General features: G+C 38.3%; 1 protein-coding gene across 2 annotated transcripts; it reads left to right on the top strand.

The window, feature by feature from the left end:
* Positions 1 to 11637: 11637 nt before the first annotated feature.
* LOC106093701 (uncharacterized) lies at positions 11638 to 22846 on the top strand. 2 transcript variants are annotated; one of them, XM_013260823.2, is made up of 5 exons: positions 11638 to 11976; positions 12042 to 12440; positions 12500 to 12768; positions 22492 to 22613; positions 22683 to 22846. In XM_013260823.2, the coding sequence occupies exons 1-5, from the start codon at positions 11744 to 11746 to the stop codon at positions 22695 to 22697; spliced, it is 1038 nt and encodes a 345-aa protein (XP_013116277.2). In that variant the 5' UTR covers positions 11638 to 11743; the 3' UTR covers positions 22698 to 22846. The 2 variants fall into 2 exon arrangements, with proteins under 2 accessions (XP_013116277.2, XP_013116276.2); XM_013260822.2 differs by having other exon boundaries at positions 22492 to 22846.
* Positions 22847 to 23060: the final 214 nt, after the last annotated feature.

The raw sequence follows: 23060 nt of genomic DNA, 5'->3' as shown, positions 1-23060 counted from the left end.
AAAAAAACAACACACACAAAGAGAAGAAAAGAAAAAATTATTCCAAATTATTTAAGAAAAAGGCAAAACAAAAAAGATAAGAAGAAACCGCCAACGCTTAGGTTTCTCTTAGGCAATGTCTCCCAACTACTATTCACAATTTCCGGTATTACTTCTAAGCTAAAAATCCGAAAAATATTTATTGGATTTTACCCTTAAGAAATTCAATATTTTATTTTATAACATCCAAATAACCCCATATAGATACCTACAAATATTTAAATTTGTATAAATGAAGCTTTAAGTTATCGATAAAACGATAAATAAATTGAAGTAAGTTTCAAACGAGGCGACAACTTTTTTTGTTTGATAAACTGCAAACAATATTCATAAAAAAACGAAATTATTAATAATATATACATATATTTTTTTTAAATTTTTGTTATTCTAAAAACTCCAATACCTTATGACATTTTAATTTTTTTTTTTGCTTGCAATATATATAAAAAAGTAAAACAAAAACATAAAAGATGACTGAAATTCGTTAAAGACCTTTTTTACCAAAATTTTTTCTAATTTTTTTCTTATTTAATGGAATTTTATGTTGTAATTTTTTTTTACAAATTATTATTATTATCATATATTATTTTCTTTATAAAAAATTATTAGAAACTTAATTTAAGTTTAAGATACCCCTGTAGAAATCTTTCCACAAATCTTTCTTTTTTTTAATTAGTGGCAAACGTATAGCAATGTCAGCAGAAGAGCACGCAATCTTTAAAAATAGGGCATAATTAGCGAAAATTCAGTTAATGAGACGCAAGGGAACATATAACAATAATTTGCAAAACGTAATGTCGTAAAAAAAAACGAACTAGGTTCATTCATTCAATAACGAGTGCTAAACAAAATTTACGCTAACGTATCGTTTAACAACGCAAGCTGCAACAACGTATCCAAGTAATGAGGCATTCTATAATAGATTCTGAATCAACGGCAAGGCTTTTTAATGTATCTTAATGCGATGATATTTTTTTTATTATTGTGACGTAATCTAAGGATGGATAATTTCCCAATTTGGCAACATGTACCTGTTTTTATACATTGTAACGCAATTTAACTAATAATTCAATAAGGGATTCTATACATCAATGAATAATATCCGTTAAATTATACCTACATTTAGCACAACATGCAATTATTGACGTGTAGTAATGTTACGTAGCGCAATGAAGTAGAGTAATGTAACCGTGCTTAACGCAATCTTACTCTCAATGTAGTATTCTTAATAATAGCTATAGGAACTAAACGCTATATTAACGTATCGTAACGCAAACCAAGGTGCAATAACGTATCCCAGCGAAGGTGTTTAACGTATCTTCGCGTAATGAGACATTCGCTAATGGATTTTGAACCAACGGCAATGTATCTTTCTACAATGATTTTCTAATTATCGTAACGTAATCTAAGGTGTCTTATTTCCTAATATGGCATGACACGATGTTACCAAGAATTCATTAAAGGATTCTACATCAATGCATTCTATCTGTTTGATAATAACCATATAGCATACAAATGTTTAGGTATCGTAACGCTTCGTAGTGTAATGACGAAAAGTAACGTAGCAGGGACTAACGCAACGATAAATACAATAACAACTGTATTTTATTATATCCAATAACGATTTCAAAATATGAGGTATTGGAATTTAACTCCATGCTAACGTATTGTAACGCTATGCAAGGAGAATTAACGTATTGCAACACAACGTGTTTGACGTATCTCAGCGTAATGAGACATTCGATAATGGATTTGGAATCAATGGCACGGCTTTATAAGGCATCGTAACACAATGCCTTTTTTAATTATCCTAACGTAATCTTAGTGTGGATAATTTCCTAATGTGGTATAACACGCGTGTTTTGTGCATTTTAATTTAATAAATGATTCTAAATCAATGGATAACATTGGTTGTAATGCTACGGGACGGAATGACTTAATCGAACTTAACGCGACGTTACATTCAATAACAGATTCCAAATAAGAGTTATTGGAACTTAACGCTATGCTAACGTGCTCTAACGCAAAGCAAGGCGCAATAACGTATCTTAACAAACGTGTTTAACTTATCTCAACATAATCAAGTAATCGATTATAGATTTTGCACGGCAACGTATTTTTAAGTCATCTATGTGTGAATAATCTCCTTACTTGGCATGACGTGCAAGTTTTAAAATATTGTAAGGCGACGCAATGAAGAATTCAATGGCGCATTATTTCTCTGGTTACGTTACATTACAATACTTGAGGCTAACAGCTTAAGTGTGGCTTTGTCTTCAACGCAGGAGGATCCTAGTTGAATGTATACAATTTTGACGTAACGTCAAAGTGATTTTCCTGTATAATAATCCATTTGCTTAAAATTAAAGTGTTAACTAGCTCGAAGTATGTTGAAGAATTGTAAAGTATTGACGTAACGTCATTCACCATAGTATCGAATTGCCAAGTAATTTTGCTGATTAATAAAACATTTGCTTGCATATTTCACGTTTTATAGCAAAAGGAACTCAATTTAACTAAGAACTTAAGTCATGGAATATTAAAGTATTAACTCTCTCGAAGTAAGGAATTGTAAAGTATCGACTAGCAAACTACCGATGTTTAATGCGTGTCCACAACGTTTCGTAATGTAATAACTTCTGCCGTAACGTAATGCAATGAATTTGTACATGGTGTTTCATATCCATGGTAATGTAATTAGTATTTAAAAAAACCCAAAATCGAAGTATTATTGGCTTATAGATATTTCTATAAGTGTTTAAATCATTGTATCGTATTATATTTTAATTCAACATATGGTGGCTAAAAGTATTTTGACGTAACTGCGCAATAAAGGGCTAAGCAGAATGAGAGAATCTGCCAACAAATGTCAAAAAATCAACTCGCAAATGTTTAACAATTTTTAACTTGGATGACTTAAAACACTACTTCACGTGTGGCAGCACAGAATTACGCTCGCTTCCAAGCGTCAAAATTAAAAATTTTTTAACTTTTCCGCGTTGTTTTTGTGGCATTTGTGCGCAGTGTTGTGTTTTTGCAACGCGACGCTCAAAAGCAAAACTCAAAGCGCTCATTCTGTTTCGGCCTAAACCGTTTAAAACTCGATGAAGCACGATTTAAAACATTTCAGGTAGATGATAGCATTGAGCATAACGGCGTCTTAGTATGTGTGCCAAATCATAATAACGTAACAAAAGGTATCATCTCGCAAGGTATCACAACGCAACATATTGATATAAAAATAACGAAAAGAAATATTTTTAGTTTTGTGTATAAACTAAACGTAATGAAGCAAGACAAGCAGGAGGCCACCGAAGCGCAGAGGTAAGCATGGCCGCCTATGACGCTGAATACCTGGCTTTAAATCCTGGCGAGACCTTCAGAAAAAAATTTTCAGCGGTGGTTTTCCTCTCCTAATTCTGGCAACATTTGGCAGGTACTATGTCATGTAAAACTTCTCTTTAAAGAGGTGTCGCACCGCGGCACGCCGTTCGGACTCGGCTATAAAAAGGAGGACCCTTCTCATTGAGCTTTAACTTGATATGTGTGAAGTTTGCCCCTGTTCCTTAGTGGAATGTTCATGGGCAAAATTTGCAATTTGCAATGAAACAAAACTAGATGTTTCATTCAATATTATAACGTATTATGTATCGAGTTTGCATTAAATACAAGACAAATCGTTTTGTTACGTAATCGACGAAGCTTAAAATGTTATTTCGTTGCGTAAATTAAGTGTTATTTTATTTTACGGATCCCTATTGCCACTAATTGCCCGTTTTGTCACTAATTAGGATCTTAGTCAGTCTGTTTAAGATCTTTGCTTTACCTCTCTCAGCCACGGGCTGACTTTCACCAAACTCAACACGTTCCTGGATTTGATTTCCCATACGAAGGGGTATTTAATTTTAAAAATCGGCATGGCCGCCATATAAACACTCTTGCTTTATTTATAAAAAATTTTCTTTGTATATATTATTTATAAATTACATTTTTATTCATTGTAATTTTTTAAATGTTTTATTAAATACCAGAAAATGAATATTTCTAAAATAAAAAACAAAAAAAAAAAAATATTTTTAAATGGGTTTCTTACAAGATCATACAAAAGGCAAGTTTGGAGAAAAGAATTACGTTGGGTCTAGACCCTGGCGCAACTTTTTTCAGCTTCTTTAGTTTTGACTAAAGGTAAGTATGAATAAAAAAAATTTATAATTGACAGTAGATGATGGAAACTCATGTTGATCCAAAAAACCTGTCTAAAGAAAGGAGTAAAAAAAAAACAAGTTCGGCCGGGTCGAACTTTGGATACCCACCACCTCGTGTATATATGTTAACCTCCTTTGGTCACAATCCGATGAAATTTGGATAACTTATGCACCCAAATTCGGCACGGACATTGAGTGGTCTTATAAATATAAGTCACTGTTAAATTGTGTATTTCAAATTTCAACAAAATCGGGTAATAAATAAAGCTTTTATGAGCTTTAGACTCTTTACCCGGCATATCGGTCTATATGACAGCTATATCTAAATACATTGCTATTTCTACCATATTTGGGTCGGATGGGGGGTGGCCTAAAACTACTCACTGTTTCAAATTTCAGTGAAATTGGATAAAAAATAATGCTTATATGGGCTTCAGATCCTTTATCGGGAGATCGGTCTATATGGCAGCTATATCTAAATATAGTCCGATCCAAACCATATTTGGGGCGGATGTCGGGAAACCTAAAATTACCAACTGTTTCAAAATTTCGGCGAAATCGTATAAAAAATAGGGCTTTTATGGGCTTCGGACCCTTTATTGGGAGATCGGTCTATAGGGCAGCTATATCAAATTATAGGCCGATCTAAACCATATTTGGGTCAAATGTTGGTAGACCTAAACCTACTTACAATTTAAAATTTCTGCAAAATTGATTAACAAATAAAGCTTTTATGGACTTCAGACCCTTTATCTGGAGATCGGTATATATGGCAGCTATATCTAAATAAACGCCCATCTGAACTATATTTGGGTCAGATGTTGGTAGGCCTAAAACTACTCACTGTTTTAAATTTCAGCGAAAAATAAAGCTATTATGGGCTTCAGGCCCTATATCGGCAGATCGGTCTATACGGCAGCTATATCTAAATATATTCCGATCTGAACCATATTTGGGTCAGATTTTGGTAGGCCCAGAACTTCTCACTGTTTCAAATTTCAGCGAAATCGGTTAAAAAATAATGCTTTTATGGGCTTCTGGCCCTTTATCGGTAGATCGGTCAGATATTGGAAGGCCTATAATTACTCACTGTTTCAAATTTCAGCGAAATCGGTTAAAAACAATCCATATTTGGGTCGGATGTGAGCAGGCCTAAAACTACTCACTGTTTAAAATTTCAGCAAAATCGGATTAAAAATTAAGTTTTTATGGGCATTAGACCCTTTATCGGAAAATCGGTCTATATAGCAGCTATATCCAAATATGGTCCGATTTGGCCCGTTCAAGAACTTAACCAGCGTGCATCAAAAAGACGTAACTGTTGCAAATTTTAGCTCAATAGTTTTTTTTTGAAGCCTGTAGAGAGAGTACAACAGACGGACTTACGGACAGATAGACGGACAGACACACGGACATCGTTAAATCGTCTTAGAATTTTACGACGATCCGAAATATACATACTTTGTAGGGTCGGTAATTGATATTTCGATGTGTTGCAAACGGAATAACTAAACCAGTAAGGACAGGCAAAAGTCGGGCGGAGCCGACTGTATAATACCCAACACCACCGAGTGTATATAATACTTTTAATCCATACCACTTATATCCAAATTTAGTCAGACTTCAATTTTGTATACCTATTGAAATATAGAATTGAAATTTCTACGATTTTCTTACGATGGTACGAAAATTGTGACTTTTACAGCCGAAAAGATATATATGGGCGAAATGCCCAAAAGATATATATGGGAGTTTTATCTAAATCTGATTCGATTTTGATGAAATTTTGCATACGTATTGGGAAGTCAATTAACACATCTCATGTCGAAATGATTAAAAGATATATATGTCAACTTTACTAAATCTGGTTCGATTTTGATGACATTTTTTGCATGTATTGCGACATCAAATAAAACATCACCTTCAAAATTTTGTTAGGATGGGACCAAAATTGTGGCTACTACTTTAAAAGGTCATATCGGATGAAAGGTATATATGGGAGCTATATATAAATCTGATCCGATTGTAATGAAATTTTGCACACATACTAGGACGTCAAAAAGCACTTTGTGCCTAATAGGTCAAATCGGATGAAAGATATATATGCAAGCTATATCTAAATTCGAACTGATTTAAATGAAATTTTGCACATGTATTAAGATGTCACACGACATCTCATGCTAAATTTGGTAAAGATCGGACCAAAATTGTGGCTCCTACAGCCTTAAAAGTGCATATCGGATGAAAGATATATATGGGAGCTATATCTAAATCTGAACCGCTTTTATAAAATTTTGAACACATATTGGGACGTCAAAAGAAACCCTTTGTGCCAAATTTTGTAAGGCAGGACCAAAATTGTGGCTTCTACAGCTTTAAAAGCGTAAATCGGATGAAAGATATATATGGGAGCTATATATAAATCTGAAGCGATTTTTTTCAAAATCAATAGCGTTCGTCCTTGGACCAAAAAAGAGACTTAAACAAAATTTTGTGAAAATCGGACAACAAATGCGACCTGTACCTTGATTACAAGAATACATGGACAGACAGACAGACGGACATAGCTAACTCGAATCAGGAAGTGATTCTAAGCCGATCGGTATGCTTATCAATGGGTCTGCCTCGTCTCCTTCTTAGCGTTGCAAACAAATGCACAAATTTATAATACCATGTACCACAGTGGTGGTACAATTTATCGTATCGATATTCTTCTGGTTAAAGGAGTTTCGTTTTCTGATCATTTGCTTATTGCTTATCCCAACGGTAAACCTAACCGGCAGATGGGTGCCGACTTATCGTCCCGATAAATACAGCTGTGTTTTGTTTACCGTTTGCTGCATAATAAAGGGTGATTTTTTTGAGGTTAGGATTTTCATGCATTAGTATTTGACAGATCACGTGGGATTTCAGACATGGTGTCAAAGAGAAAGATGCTCAGTATGCTTTGACATTTCATCATGAATAGACTTACTAACGAGCAACGCTTGCAAATCATTGAATTTTATTACCAAAATCAGTGTTCGGTTCGAAATGTGTTCATTCACCGTAACGTTGCGTCCAACAGCATCTTTGAAAAAATACGGTCCAATGATTCCACCAGCGTACAAACCACACCAAACAGTGCATTTTTCGGGATGCATGGGCAGTTCTTGAACGGCTTCTGGTTGCTCTTCACTCCAAATGCGGCAATTTTGCTTATTTACGTAGCCATTCAACCAGAAATGAGCCTCATCGCTGAACAAAATTTGTCAAAATTTGAACACATTTCGAACCGAACACTGATTTTGGTAATAAAATTCAATGATTTGCAAGCGTTGCTCGTTAGTAAGTCTATTCATGATGAAATGTCAAAGCATATTGAGCATCTTTCTCTTTGACACCATGTCTGAAATCCCACTGATCTGTCAAATACTAATGCATGAAAATCCTAACCTCAAAAAAATCACCCTTTATAACAATGTGTTCGCGTACTTATACACCAACAATTGCAAAAGAGAAAGAAACTTCTGCGGGGCAAAAACAACCAGAAGAAATTTACAACATTTCATTTACAAAACTCTCCGAATTTTTTTCGCTCTCACACTCTCTTTTACTAATAACTGTAAAAGTTTGTGCAAATTTTTTATTACTAATTGCATCGTAATGTTGCCATATATTCTAAATTACCTCAAAAGTATACGAGAAAACCAAATTTGTTTACATAAGGTTTATCCCCACCATAAATAAATGTTCCGTTTAGCTAACACGAACTTAATTTTTTTTACGACAAACCCGCTCTTATGCTAGAATTTTGCAAGTTGTTATCTTCAATCCCTACTCCTAGATTAGTCATACACCATTGGTTCAAATCACCTACTTGATATAATCAGAAAATATTATCAGCCATTCCAAAATAGTAATAGTCTCCAAGTATAAACACATGTATATATTGGGTTGCCCAAAAAGTAATTGCGGATTTTTCATATAGTCGGCGTTGACACATTTTTTCACAGCTTGTGACTCTGTAATTGCATTCTTTCTTCTGTCAGTTATCAGCTGTTACTTTTAGCTTGCTTTAGAAGAAAAGTGAAAAAAAGTTTATTTGATTAAAGTTCATTCTAAGTTTTATTAAAAATGCATTTACTTTCTTTTAAAAAATCCGCAATTACTTTTTGGGCAACCCAATAGTATGTAAATTTGTTGCCCTCATATCAGTGACCTCTACACAGAATGTGCCGAAATCGTTATGCCGATAAGATAAAACCCATGGGAAAGCAGCTGAAAGTGAACATTAAAACTAGCTTATGTACCATCTGTATCCCTCTTACTAAATGGAAATAAAATCAAATCAATGTACATCAAACGTCACAGTTGTCTAACCATGAGCAAAACTAAACAGAAATTAAGAGGCGATAAGAAAATCTATCATTAAGAGGCGATAGGAAAGACTACCAGGTCTTTATAAAATTACCAGTTCTTTATAAGACTATCAGGTCTTTATAAGACCACCAAGTCTTTAAAAGACCACCAGGTCTTTATAAGATCACCAGGTCTTTATAAGACCACCAAGTCTTTATAAGATAACCAGGTAATTGTAAGACCGCCAGGTTCCTATAAGACCACCAGGTTCCTATAAGACCACCAGGTTCTAATAAGACCACCAGGTCTTTATAAGACCACCAGGTCTTTATAAGACCACCAGGTCTTTATAAGACCACCAGGTCTTTATAAGACCACCAGGTCTTTATAAGACCACCAGGTCTTTATAAGACCACCAGGTCTTTATAAGACCACCAGGTCTTTATAAGACCACCAGGTCTTTATAAGACCACCAGGTCTTTATAAGACCACCAGGTCTTTATAAGACCACAAGGTCTTAATAAGAACATTAGGTCTTTATAGGACCACCAGGTCTTTATAAGACCATCAGGTCTTTATAAGACCATAAGGCCTTTATAAGACCACCAGGTCTTTATAAGACCACAAGGTCTTCATAAGAACACTAGGTCTTTATAGGACCACCAGATCTTTATAAGACCATCAGGTCTTTATAAGACCACCAGGCCTTTATAAGATCACCAGGTGTTTATGAGACCGCCAGGTATTTATAAGACCACCAGGTCTTTATAAGACCACCAGGTCTTTATATAGGACTACCACCTCTTTTTAACACCATCAGGTTCTTATAAGACCACCAGGTCTATACAAGACTACCAGGTCGTTATAAGACCACCATTTCTTTTTAAGACCACCAGGTCTTTATACTACCACCATGACATTATAAGCTCACCATGTTATTATAAGACCACCAGGTCTTTATAAGGCCACCAGGTCTTTATAAGACCACCAGGTCTTTATAAGACCACTTGGTTTTTTTAGGACCACCAGGTCTTTATAAGACCGCTAGGTATTTATAAGACCACCAGGTCTTTATAAAGCCACCTGGTCTTTATAGGACCACCACGTCTTAATAAGACCACTAGATCTTTATAAGACCACCAGGTCTTTATAATACCACTAGGTCTTTATAAGACCACTAGGTCTTTATAAGACTACCAGGTCCTTGTAAGACTACTAGGGTCTTATATGACCACCAGATCCTTTTTAAAACCACCAGGTCTTTATAAGTCTACCATGTCTCTATAAAATCACCAGGTCTTTATAAGACCACCAGGTCTTTATAAGATCACCAGGTATTTATAAGACCACCAGGTCTTTATAAAGCCACCTTGTCTTTATAGGACCACCAGGTCTTAATAAGACCACCAGGTCTTTATAAAGCCACCTGGTCTTTATAAGACCACCAGATCTTTATAAGACCACCAGGTCTTTGTAAGACCACCATATCTTTATAAGACCTCCAGGTCTATATACGACCACCAGGTCTTTATAAGACTACCAGGTCCTTGTAAGACTACTAGGGTCTTATATGACCACCAGATCCTTTTTAAAACCACTAGGTATTTATAAGTCTACCAGGTCTCTATAAAATCACCAGGTCCTTGTAAGATCACCAGGGCTTTATAAGACCAATACGTCTTTTTAAGACCACCAGGTCTTTATAATACCACCAGGTCTTCATAAGACCACCAGATCTTTATAAGACCACCGGGTTTTTATAATACCGCCTGATTTTACCACCACCCAAGCGGGTGGTGTTATACCACCCGGCCTTTATAAGACCACTAGGTTTATAAACGAATCTTAGGCGGACCCACAATTTGTCTACATGAAACATTTAGCCTATACACCTGCAAGAGAGCTATTGAGAAAAGATGATGGCTAAAACCACATATCTGCACTGGCTGTTTACTGCAGTTATCAGCCCTATAAGGCCTTATGGTATTGCGGTCTGATCATGGGACCGGATGAGTATTGAACAATAGGTGTTCAATACTCATCCGGATCGAATGCACAGCTAGTTTTTTCATATAGCCGCACTGAGGACGTCATCATCGGTTGCACTGAATTTAACACCTAAGGACATTGTGTAAAGACAAATTACTGCAACCACTGCTGTGAAGCTATAGAAGCTTCCGTTTTGGACATGCATCGGCGACGGAAACTGCGTTTTTCTCATTTTGATAAAGCTGCCCATATAGACCATTCTCCCGACTATGGACTTTAGCCCATAATGGACCCATTTCTTCAAATTTACCGGTCTGCCGGTAATCGTCCATGGCTTTTGAGATACGCTTAACCAGTACATCAATGTCCACTTCCAGTCTATATAACTTCCAGTTCCATATGTGATTGTGTACATAAGCATATTATATGATTCTCTAAACGATATATGCCATATATTGGGTTGCCCAAAAAGTAATTGCGGATTTTTTAAAAGAAAGTAAATGCATTTTTAATAAAACTTAGAATGAACTTTAATCAAATATACTTTTTTTACACTTTTTTTCTAAAGCAAGCTAAAAGTAACAGCTGATAACTGACAGAAGAAAGAATGCAATTACAGAGTCACAAGCTGTGAAAAAATTTGTCAACGCCGACTATATGAAAAATCCGCAATTACTTTTTGGGCAACCCAATAGTTTTATTGTAGGGCCATTATCTTTATCGTATTTTGAACCATTTGGCATATTGCATTTCAAGCATAAGACCCACAAGTAGAATGTGTCAGAATATGTCCTTATTCGCAAAACTTAGTAAAGCCGTACAGCCTGTTTGTCTATCCCGAAGCGAGTTTTTCGCGTCGCGCAAGAGTTTGTTTAAACTCCAATTCGAGCAAAAAGGGAAGAATTTCTATGTATAAACATGAGAGCTAATAACTCATCAAAAATAAATGCGAATAATCGTCCATATAGACGAATATACATCGGAAAAAGAAGCCCAGACGAACGAAAAGCAACCGTTTGACATCGAGAAACAGGCTATTAAAATAGGTTTATTTGACAGTTCCATAAACAAAATCTGTCAAACTCGTACAAATATTATATTTCATTTTTATAGGCATTTTTTTACAAATCTCCAATAACTTGTGAATAATTCAGAAAGACTTCTTGAAAATGCCCCCTAAAAAATCTCGCAAATCTCGACAGAATTCTGTGGCAGATTTAAGTGATGTAAGGATTGAAAAGAAATCCATTGTTCCTAATCCCATTCAAGAATCATCCAAGAAATCTTTGGAAATTGAAGAGAAGTCTCTAGGAGCTAAAAGTAGCAAGCAATGCAATGAAAATGGGAGCGAGAGAGACAAAGAAACTAAGTCTTCCTATAAGATTGTAGAGGTCCTATCACGGTATATAGAAGATCAAGCATAAAATCAATTCTCTATGCTGAGCTTTTAAAATTTTTATCCTTTAGCACTTCCTTGCTTATTTTAGAATACCACCAATACAAAGCCGCTCGCTGCATACAACGTTTTGTGCGTGGCTGGCTGGCCCGTATTTTATACCGACGTAAAAAATGGGCTTCCATCATTATACAAACGGAATGGCGTCGTTTTCATGCCCGCCGTTTATATTATCGCAAATTGGAAGCTGTTTTACAACAACGCTTGGAGGAACATTACTTTAAATCGGCTCAAAAAATACAGGCCATATGGCGAGGTTGGTGGGTTAGGGAACATGTTTACAATCAAAAGCATTTGTTGCGTTTGCAAATCATGGCTGGAGAGGATTTATTGCATTGTGTGGCCTTCAAATTGCATTATTTGCTGAGAACCTACCAAATACCGGGGGTGTTCTCTTTAAGGAATTCAAAGTTGGTAAAAAATTTAGCTAAATAACCCCAATTTTTTATATTTTCTCATTATTTCCTAGAGCCTTGTCCAAAGTCGAAGCTCTTTTAGCCTCAATGAGATTTAAAAAACACAATGATTGTCAGCATGAGACTAATGCTCATGCTGTTCCCCAAACTCAAAAGAATTCTTTACACAGTACACGTTTAAAGTTCCAAAATGACTGTATGGCCAAGTGTCTGTCTTTGTATAGCGAAAAACAAGCTGATCGTAAAATGAATAAAATTTTAAACATGTATCAAGAGGCTAATGGTGCATATTCCGGTCTTAAGATGCAAAAGCCTAGATCAAGTAAGTATTTCGTAAAGTATTAAGGCTTCAAAATGTTCAATAAGCAGATGACATGATTCCAGTAATTTTAAGGAAATCAAGATTTCGATTTTTATGAACTCCGCCATTCCATTTGGAGGACACCACATTTTCAGCGGTGGTTTTCCCCTCCTAATGCTGGCGACATTTGTGTGGTACTATGCCATGTAGAACTTCTCTCCAAAGAGGTGTCGCACTGCGGCACGCCGTTCGGACTCGGCCATAAAAAGGAGGCCCCTTATCATTGAGCTTAAAACTTGAATCGGACTGCACTCATTGATATGTGAGTAGTTTGCCCCTGTTCCTTAGTGGAATGTTCATGGACAAAATTTGCATTTTTTTTTACTTCCTATGAGTTATTTGCCTTTTCGGCACTGACGTATGTATCTACACATCAAAATACTTCCTTTTTTGCTCGAATTGTCGTTTATGCAAACTCTTGAATAAGACGAAAAATTCGTTTTGATATAGACAAACAGGCTTTATCGTACTGTTAAAAGGAGATGTGTGCGATGTTTGCCCCTGCTCGGTTCCTGTGCAATTTCTCACTCAACTCCCAAATGCCTTTGTTTTGCGTCCTATAATACCGTATTGGTAAATATTTCCAGTTTAGGGGGTATGGTCACCCAAACACTTGGCCCTTAAAGTAAACATAAGATTCATGCTCTACTTTCAAATAAATTTCCCGAAAATCAATAAATTTCCACCCCCAAACATCTTTTATATAATTGGGAGGTATTTAGGCTTGATGCGGCTCCCCAAAAACATGGATATCAAATTCGGTTTTATATCTCAAGCTCCTTTTGTTTGACCTCTATATTGTCGTGATTGGTATATATATCCATTTGCCGGTTTTTGAGTGACCCCCGAGGCACCGACCCCAACAATAGAAACCATATCTAATTTTCGGTGATTGTGAGAGTGCAAAAAGAATTCGATAACAAAAATGTTTAAAGCCTATTTATTTGAGTCCCACATTGTTTCGATCGGTCCACTTTTATTTTAGGGCAGTACTTTTTGGGTAAGGAGGAGTGTCCGCCCCCCTTCCGATATCAAAAAATTATATAGCCTATGTTTCCTTCCTGATCAACCTACACAATTTGTGAAAATTTCAAGGTAATCGGTGCAGCCGTTTTTGAGTCTATAGGGATCAAACAACCGACAAACAAATACAAATTGATTTTTATATATAAGACTAGATGAACCGGGCCCGCTCCGCTGCGCCTTCCTTAACTTTATCTTATATGTAAAAATCAATTTGTGTTTGTTTGTTTGTTTGTTAGACAGAGCACGTTGCTGATATATTTTATGGGCTAAGGGTTTAGGGGACCACTTCAATCCCCAAAACATCCCTAATCGGGCATATTTACCGACCATGTCAATGTGGAGCTTAAAGGAAAGGTAATTGGGGGTAGAGCAGGTATTGATACCCACTTTCGGGACCAATTTTCTGGGGGTCAACTCCTTTCCCAAATACATCTCAGACTGCTGTCTTTTACTGACCATCGCAATATGGGGCTTAAATAAAGGTATTTGGGAGTAGAATACAAATTTGATATCCAAAACACCCCCCAAAGGGTAAAAATTTTTCGACCATGATTAGAAAACGAATTTGATAACCTATTTTGGGGCCATGTGTTTGGGGACGCCTCATCGTGTAAACTCCCCTAATCCAATGGCAATGTAGGGTTTAAATAAATGGTATTTGGGAGAAGAGCTCGAAGCTGCTATTTTTTCAGGGCCAAGTGTCTGGGGGACCACCTCACCCCCGAAAATACCCCTAAATCGGATATCATGAGAATATCGGGCTGAAATAAATTATTTTAAGCAAAGAGTACACCTAACATCCAAACATAATTCGCAAACCAATAAAGATCATATGGGATTCAGATAAAGGCACTTATATTGTTCAACTGATAGTCATGCGATATACTATTGGGTTGCCCAAAAAGTAATTGCGGATTTTTTAAAAGAAAGTAAATGCATTTTTAATAAAACTAAGAATGAACTTTAATCAAATTTACTTTTTTTACATTTTTTTTTCTAAAGCAAGCTAAAAGTAACAGCTGTGAACTGACAGAAGAAAGAAAGCAATTACAGAGTCACAAGCTGTGAAAAAATTTGTCAACGCCGACTATATGAAAAATCCGCAATTACTTTTTGGGCAACCTAATATTTCGTAGCATAGTATTTCACTAAAAGCTCTTTAATTGTCGAAAATAGATATTTAAAGGAAAATGTTGCTCCATATAACAAAAAGAAGCGCAGCGGAGCGGGCCCGGGTCAACTAGTACGGAATAAAAATATCGTTTGAATATTTATTTTCGAAAATTAAAAGGGCTTATAGTCAAATGCCATGCTACGAAAATAGTATATGTATATCGCTTGACTAACACTACAACAATATAATTGCCTTTTTCTGAATCCCTTATGATTTTTATTGGTCTCTTAATTCGCTCGGCTGTTGGAGGGTCATCTATGCTTGGATTTTAGATGTACTCCATTCTTAAAAGATTTTACTTGAGCCCGATATTATCATGGGGATTTTGGGAGTGGGAAGGCCCCCAGGGTGGTGGTTGGAGGGATTAGGTGGTGGTCCTGAAAGGGGGTATGAATTTGGTGCTCTACTTTACTCTAATGCCTTTCATTTGAGTCCCATATTGCCATGATCGGTAAATATACGTATGTCCGATTTAGCGATTTTTTCGGAGGTGATGTTGTCCCCCAGACACTTAGCTCTGAAAATATATCAGCAGCATATACCATACCATTTTAAAACCCATATTGCCATTGGTTTAAGGCGAGTTTATGGGATGAGGTTATTATTGGGTTGCCCAAAAAGTAATTGCGGATTTTTCATATAGTCGGCGTTGACAAATTTTTTGTGACTCTGTGATTGCATTCTTTCTTCTGTCAGTTATCAGCTGTTTCTTTTAGCTTGCTTTAGAAAAAATTTAAAAAAAAAGTATATTTGATTAAAGTTCATTCTAAGTTTTATTAAAAATGCATTTACTTTCTTTTAAAAAATCCGCAATTACTTTTTGGGCAACCCAATAAATTCGTTTTCCAATCTCAAATGCCTTTCATTTTAGCCACATATTGCCATGGTCGGTAAATTTGTACTCTTTGTGGGGTGTTTAATATATGGTCTCACATTTGGATAACGTTCGTATTCTACTCCCAAAAACCTTTATATAACCCCCATATTGCGATGGTCAGTAAAAAATTGCTATTTGTTTTAGGGGGAAACCCCCAGAAATTGGTCGCGGAGGTGGGTGTCAATTTCATGCTCTACTCCCTAATAGCTTTCATTTGAGCCCCACACTGACCTGGTCGGTAAATATGTCCGATTTAGGTGCGTTTTGGGGGAGTGGGGTAGTCTCTCAAACACTTAACCCTGAAAATAAATCAGCATTATGCTCTACTCTCAAATATCATTATTTATTTATTGTTATTTATTGTTATTGTTATGGGGGTGGGACGTCTCCTAGGCAGTTGGCCCCGAATGTTGACTTCAGATTCGTTGTCTACTCCCAATTACCTTTCGTTTGAGCCCATATTTCCATAGACGGCAAACATGTGCGATTTGAGGGTGTTCTGGCGGATGGGGTGGCCACTCAGTGACTTGGCTCTGAAAATATCAATCAGATTCGTGTTCTACTCTGAAATACATCTTAATTGAGCCTCATATTGCAATTGTCAGCAAATACGTCCTATTTAGGTGGTGTTATGGGTGTGGGGTGGCCCCATAGACACTTTTCCCGAGTATTGATATCAGATTCGTGCTTTGCTCTCACGAGCCCCATATTGCTATGGTCGTAAATTTGTTCTGTTTAGGGGTGTTTTTGGGAAGTGGCGACTCCCATATTACCATGGTCGGTAAATATGTCCGATTTGGGGGTGTTTTGGGGGCTGGGGTGGTCGCCCACACACTTGGTTCGGCAATGGAATATCAGATACGTTTTCTACTCGCAAATACCTTTCATTTAATTTCCTTATTGTCGTTTTTGGTCCTCTTATATGTTTGGTTGGTTGTGGGGCGTCTCCACTAGGTACCCCATACGAAATTTAGATACCAAATTTGTATACCCACCACCGTAGAATAGCGGTTATATTAATTTAGTCATTCCGTTTGCAACACATCGAAATATCAATTTTCGACCCAAAAAGTATATATATTTTGGATCGTTTTAAAAATTCTAAGACGATTTAACGATGTCCGTGTGTCTGTCCGTCCGTCTGTTGTAATTACTCTACAGCCTTCAAAAATTAATATATTGAGCTAAAATTTGGCACAAGTGCGTTTTTTTGATACATTCTGGTTAAGTTTTAGAACGGACCAAATCGGACCATATTTGGATAAAGCTGCTATATAAACCGATCTGCCGATATAGGGTCTGAAGTCCATTAAAGCTTTGTTTTTTTATACCCTCCACCATAAGATGGGGGGTATACTAATTTGGTCATTCTGTTTGTAACTACTCGAAATATACGTCTGAGACCCCATAAAGTATATATATTCTTGATCGTCGTGAAATTTTATGTCGATCTAGCCATGTCCGTCCGTCTGTCCGTCCGTCTGTCTGTCTATCGAAAGCACGCTTACTTCCAAAGGAGTAAAGCTAGCCGCTTGAAATTTTGCACAAATACTTCTTATTAGTGTAGGTCCGTTGGTATTGTAAATGGGCCATATCGGTTCATGTTTTGATATAGCTGCCATAAAAACCGATCTGGGGTCTTGACTTCTTGAGCCTCTAGAGGGCGCAATTCTTATCCGCTTTGAATGAATTTTGGCACGAAGTATTTTGTTATGATATCCAACAACTGTGCCAAGTATGGTTTAAATCGGTCCATAACCTGATATAGCTGCCATATAAACCGACCTGGGTCTTGACTTCTTGAGCCTCTAGAGTGTGCAATTCTTGTCCGATTGGACTGAATTTTGCACGAAGTGTTTTGTTATAATATCCAACAACTGTGCCAAGTATGGTTTAAATCGGTCCATAACCTGATATAGCTGCCATATAAACCGATCTGGGGTCTTGACTTCTTGAGCCTCTAGAGTGCGCAATTCTTATCCGATTGGAATGAAATTTGGCACGACGTGTTTTCTCATGACATCCAACAACTATACCAAGAATGGTTCAAATCGGTTCATAACCTGATATAGCTGTCATAAAAATCGATATGGGGTCTTGATTTCTTGAGCCTCTAGAGGGCGCAATTCCTATCCGATTTGAATGAATTTTGGCACGACGTGTTTTGTTATGATATCCAACAACTGTGCCAAGTATGGTTCAAATCGGTTCATAACCTGATACAGCTGTCATATAAACCGATCTGGGATCTTGACTTCTTGAGCCTTTAGAGGTCACAATTATTATCCGATTTGCCTGAAATTTTGTACGACGGATCCTCTCATGACCATCAACATACATGTTTATTATGGTCTGAATCGGTCTATAGCCCGATACAGCTCCCATATAAATCGATCTCTTTATTTTACTTCTTGAGCCCCCAAAGGGCGCAATTCTTATTCGAATTGGCTGACATTTTACACAGGTCTCATATCTTGATATCGCTCTAATAGCAGAGCAAATCTTTTCTTATATCCTGTTTTGCCTACGAAGAGTTGCCGGGAAATAAACTCGACAAATGCGATCCATGGTGGAGGGTATATAAGATTCGGCCCGGCCGAACTTAGCGCGCTTTTACTTGTTTTTTATTTGCAATACGCAAGTGATGTCCCGTATCTGAGCAATTCGTTGGGTGTGCCACTCTTTATTATTGTATTGGCTTTACACTCTATGGATTCGAGTAAAAAGCAAGTAAAGCTTATATGGCTAGAGAAAGTCGAAGGTGGCCCAATTTAACGCACCACGTTTCCTCAATACGACGATTTCGATATCTGACAAGGTCAAATACTTAGGTGTGATCTTGGACAGGAAACAGAATTGGAAGTGTCACATTCAGGAGCGTACTGAGAAGGCTCACAGATGTTGTGCACTATGTAGACGGACCGTAGGCTCGAAATGGGGCCTGAATCCGAGGAATTCTTACTTACTCCTCATTAATTTGGAATGCATGAAGTGGTTGTTGTTGTAGCAGTTTATTGTGTTCTATCTTTCGTCTGCTTTTCGTGCTGCCTGCAAGTGTAAGAGCTGTCAAATGTGTCGCCAAGCAGTTTGGGACACTTGATGGTCGGAATAATTTCTCCATCGACCATCACAGTCAGCTCAGTATTCACCTCACGCGTATTTGTAGTGAACAATGTGGCTGAAGATTTGGTGGCGGATATCTTCAGATTTCTTGCAGCGAAATATGAGGCAAGCTCTTTGAGGTAGACGTTCAACCTACCGCAGATGTCATCAATGGGTGGGAGGCCTAATGCCATGATCGTACAATCGTCCGCATATGATACGATCTCTATGCCGTCTGGAGGGGGTGGAATGGAGGATAGGTAGAGGTTAAACAGTGCTAGAGATATTACCACACCTTGGGGAACTCCCTGTTTCACTCTACGGTGTTTCGACTTCTTATCCCTAAATTCCACAAATGACTGGCGACCACACAGAAAATTCGCGACCCATCGTTTCAGGCCTGGCTTGGCGATATCCTCAAAAAATTTGGCATGGCTGACCGTGTCGAATGCCTTCGATAGGTTCAGTGCCACGAGGATCGTCCTATCATATGGCCTGGGCTGATTGAAGCCACGGCAAATGAGTGCGGTGATGTCTTCGAAATCCATGTTGATGCTCGGCGAATGGAAATTCTCCTACGAGGCTTCGGAGGAGTAATGCCTCAAGCGTCTTTTCCACTGGTGAGAGAAGGGATATCGGTCTGTACGACTCCGCCATACGCGGGTCTTTTCCAGGCTTCAGTAGCGGGATCACTCTGCCCTTTTTCCAGACATCGGGAACTATAAGAATGTTCAATGACAGGTTGAGCACAGTGGTAAGATACTCAACTCCAGATGAATCCAGATTCTTCAACATCAATGTAGAGATTGCGTCGGGGCCCAACGCCTTAGATGATTTGGCGCCACGAATGACATTCGTGTTCATCGGCTCGGAGACCACGAATACGGCGAATGGATATCCTCCTTGCCCTGTCTCTCTCAGATGCACAATAAATTGACGGTTGAACAACCTGGCGCATCTCTTCGGATCAGTCACGGTTATCTCGCCAAAAGTGACTGAGGTCCTGTCGTCCCGTCTACCGGGGTTCGAGAGTGACTTAACAGTATACCACAGTTTGCCTACACCGGTGCCTGAGTTGCATAGCTCCAAGTGTTCCAGCCACAAATTCCGCTTATTGACTACACTATTTAATTCTAGATTCAGCTCCCTGATTCTGGGGTTAGCGGGGTCCATAGCACGAATCCTATCACGCTCATCTGCGAATACCACTGCTTGCGCAGGGAAATTGGAACGCACATGAGGTATTCGACCGGCTGGTATAAAGCGAGTGGCTGCTGCGTTAATGATGTCTCGGAATTTCCTCTCAGCCACAAGCATATCAGAGGGTTGTGGCAGTTCACTGAAGCGGCGATTGGTATACTCTCTGAAGCCAGTCCAATCGGCCTTCTTATGATTGATAAACGTCCGGCGCTCAGAGGTTATGAAGTCGGGTGGTCGGTCGATGGTGAGAATTATGGGGAGGTGGTCTGACCCCAAAGATATGACGGCTTGCCAGGATAAGTCACTCAGGAGATCAGGGGATGCAATGGAGATGTCTGGCGAGCTGCTGTACCTCCTCGTAATCCTAGTGGGGGCATCCTCATTCACCGTGCAAAACGTGGAGCTTTCAATCTGCTCTGCCAAAGCTATGCCACGCTGGTCGTTACCTAGTCCACTAGATCCAGACGATTATGGCCAGATAGCAAACCACTTATGTCGGGGTTGTAAACCATTAATCGGGACACAGCTACCAACCGGCGGTATGTACACGTTGTATAGCTCTATCTTGGCAGTAACAGACCTGACTGCTATCCGCATGCATTCCATGTAGGGGTCACTAGCGCCATGGGCAGGCGAGATAGGTCTATATTGCACGGAATGGTGCATTACGAAGGCCAATCCCCCACCTCCATTCCTTGAGCGATCCATACGTAGCACATTGTAACCGTGACAACTGTGCAAGCTGCAGGTGTTGGTCAGCTTTGTCTCCTGGATCGTAAAGTCCACAAGCTCATCGATCTTGACACGAAGTCCGTTGCAGTTTAACTGCAAGAACGATGCACTTCCCGGCACTGGCCTAGCAATATTTTGGCTGGTATGCTGCCGTACGGGAGAGGTCGGTGGGGTCACATAGTCCGACGACGAGGACGCAGAAGGCGACGACGACGACGACGCTTGTGACCCACTGCTGGTCCGAGTTAAGGGAGAGGGCGACGAATGCGCATGCAACATTGAGGAACCGCGAAACGGTCGGTAGGACGGCGAAAATCCTATGGGGGAATCGGTGCGGCAAGTGATAGCATGTGTAGGGCATGCGGGGAAGATTTCGACGTTGGAGCATTTCCTTTGCCAGGCTTTCGCCAGATACCTGTACTTAGGTGGAGACACAATATCAGACATAAACCAATTTAGGGGAGTGGTATTGAAAACAATTAAGGCATTTATAAGTAGCACGGAATTCCTTAGTAAAAATTTTCTTTGTAGAGGTTACTTTATAGTTTTTAGAGCGCACAACAAGCCGATTTCTGGCTTAGGTGTATGTCCATGGTGGCATGGGGCGGATTAATTTCTGCACCCCCTTTTCAACCTAACCTAACTTAACCTAGGCCCACAAAATCCACATTTATTATCCGACTTTGCTGATATTTGAGACAGTGAATTGAGTTAGGCCAGTCAACATCCTTCTTGAATTTGGCTCAGATCGGTCAAGATTTGGATATAGCTGCCATATAGACCAATCTCTCGATTTAAGGTCTTGCGCCCATAAAAGACGCATTTATTGTCCGATTTCGCCGAAATTTGGGACAGTGAGTTGCGTTAGACCCTTCGACATCCTTCTTCAAATTGTCCCAGATCGGTCCAGATTAGGATATAGATAAGGTCTTGGGCCCATAAAAGGCGCATTTATTGTGCGATCTTGCCGAAATTTGGGACAGTGAGTTGTGTTAGGACCTTCGACATCCTTCTTCAATGTGGCCCAGATCGGCCCAAATTTGAATATAGCCACCATATAGACCCATCTCTCGATTTAAGGTTTTGGGCCCTTAAAAGGCGCATTTACTGTCCGATGTCGCCGAAATTTGGGACAGTGAGTTATATATAAAGCCCCTCGACATATTTCTGCAATTTGGCCTAGATCGATCTAGAATTGCAAAAAGCTGCCATATAGACCGATCTCACGATTTAAGGTTTTGGGGCCAATAAATGCGCCTTTATTTATTGTCCGATTTCACCGAAATTTGGGACATTGAGTTGTGTTAGACTTTTCGACATCCATGTTGTTTTAAGGTTCAGATCGTTAAAAGACCAATATTTTATTATGCACAATTGAACTATCACTTGTACTCATTAGTATTTGGTCCCAATCGGGGCATGAGGTATGAATTTTTCACCGGATTTTGGCGGTGGTGGTTTACATGTATACCCAAGGTTGTGGGTATCCTAAATTCGGCCTGGCCGAACTTAACACCTTTTTACTTGTTTCTTTTTATTTCCTTTTACATTTTTTCGTTTCACACTCTTTCAGAATGTACTCTGCAAAAATCGGAAAATTTTAAATCTCCCTCCACCACATTTTGCGGTGAAATTGTGAGCAGCATGAAAAAATGGAAAGTCATGGATGAAAATAAACTTCAACTGGATCCCAAAGTATTTCAACAACCAGAAATATTAGAAAATTTTCTTAAAGAAATTGAATCATGGTGGAATCGTTTACAGGATAATTATCAATGAGCTCAGAACTTTGAAGGAAGACGAATCGGAACAAACAAATCTGCAAGGTACATAGAGAACAAAGAGAATTTGTAAATTTATTACAATTGTTTGTGACATTTCCATATATATTTTGTTGAAATAAACTATGTTTGTACATGATCATACAAGTTGTATTCATTTTTTTCTTAACCATGTGGAAAATCCTTCAAACCCTCAGCGTTGACTGACACTGCGGTTGATTCCTCTACATTTCCTTGGGTCTGTTATTTATATGCATTTCATTACCTAGAATGTTATGCCAAGCGCAAATAACACACTTTACCCTTCCTTCAACTGAGTTCCTATTTCGTTTTGGCAACAAGAGTACTTTCACTTATGACA

The sequence above is a fragment of the Stomoxys calcitrans genome, chromosome 1 (genome assembly GCF_963082655.1).
Source record: "Stomoxys calcitrans chromosome 1, idStoCalc2.1, whole genome shotgun sequence".
Taxonomy (NCBI): domain Eukaryota; kingdom Metazoa; phylum Arthropoda; class Insecta; order Diptera; family Muscidae; genus Stomoxys; species Stomoxys calcitrans.
Note: the sequence above shows the minus strand (reverse complement) of the source record. Positions and strands in the feature narration are given on the sequence as shown.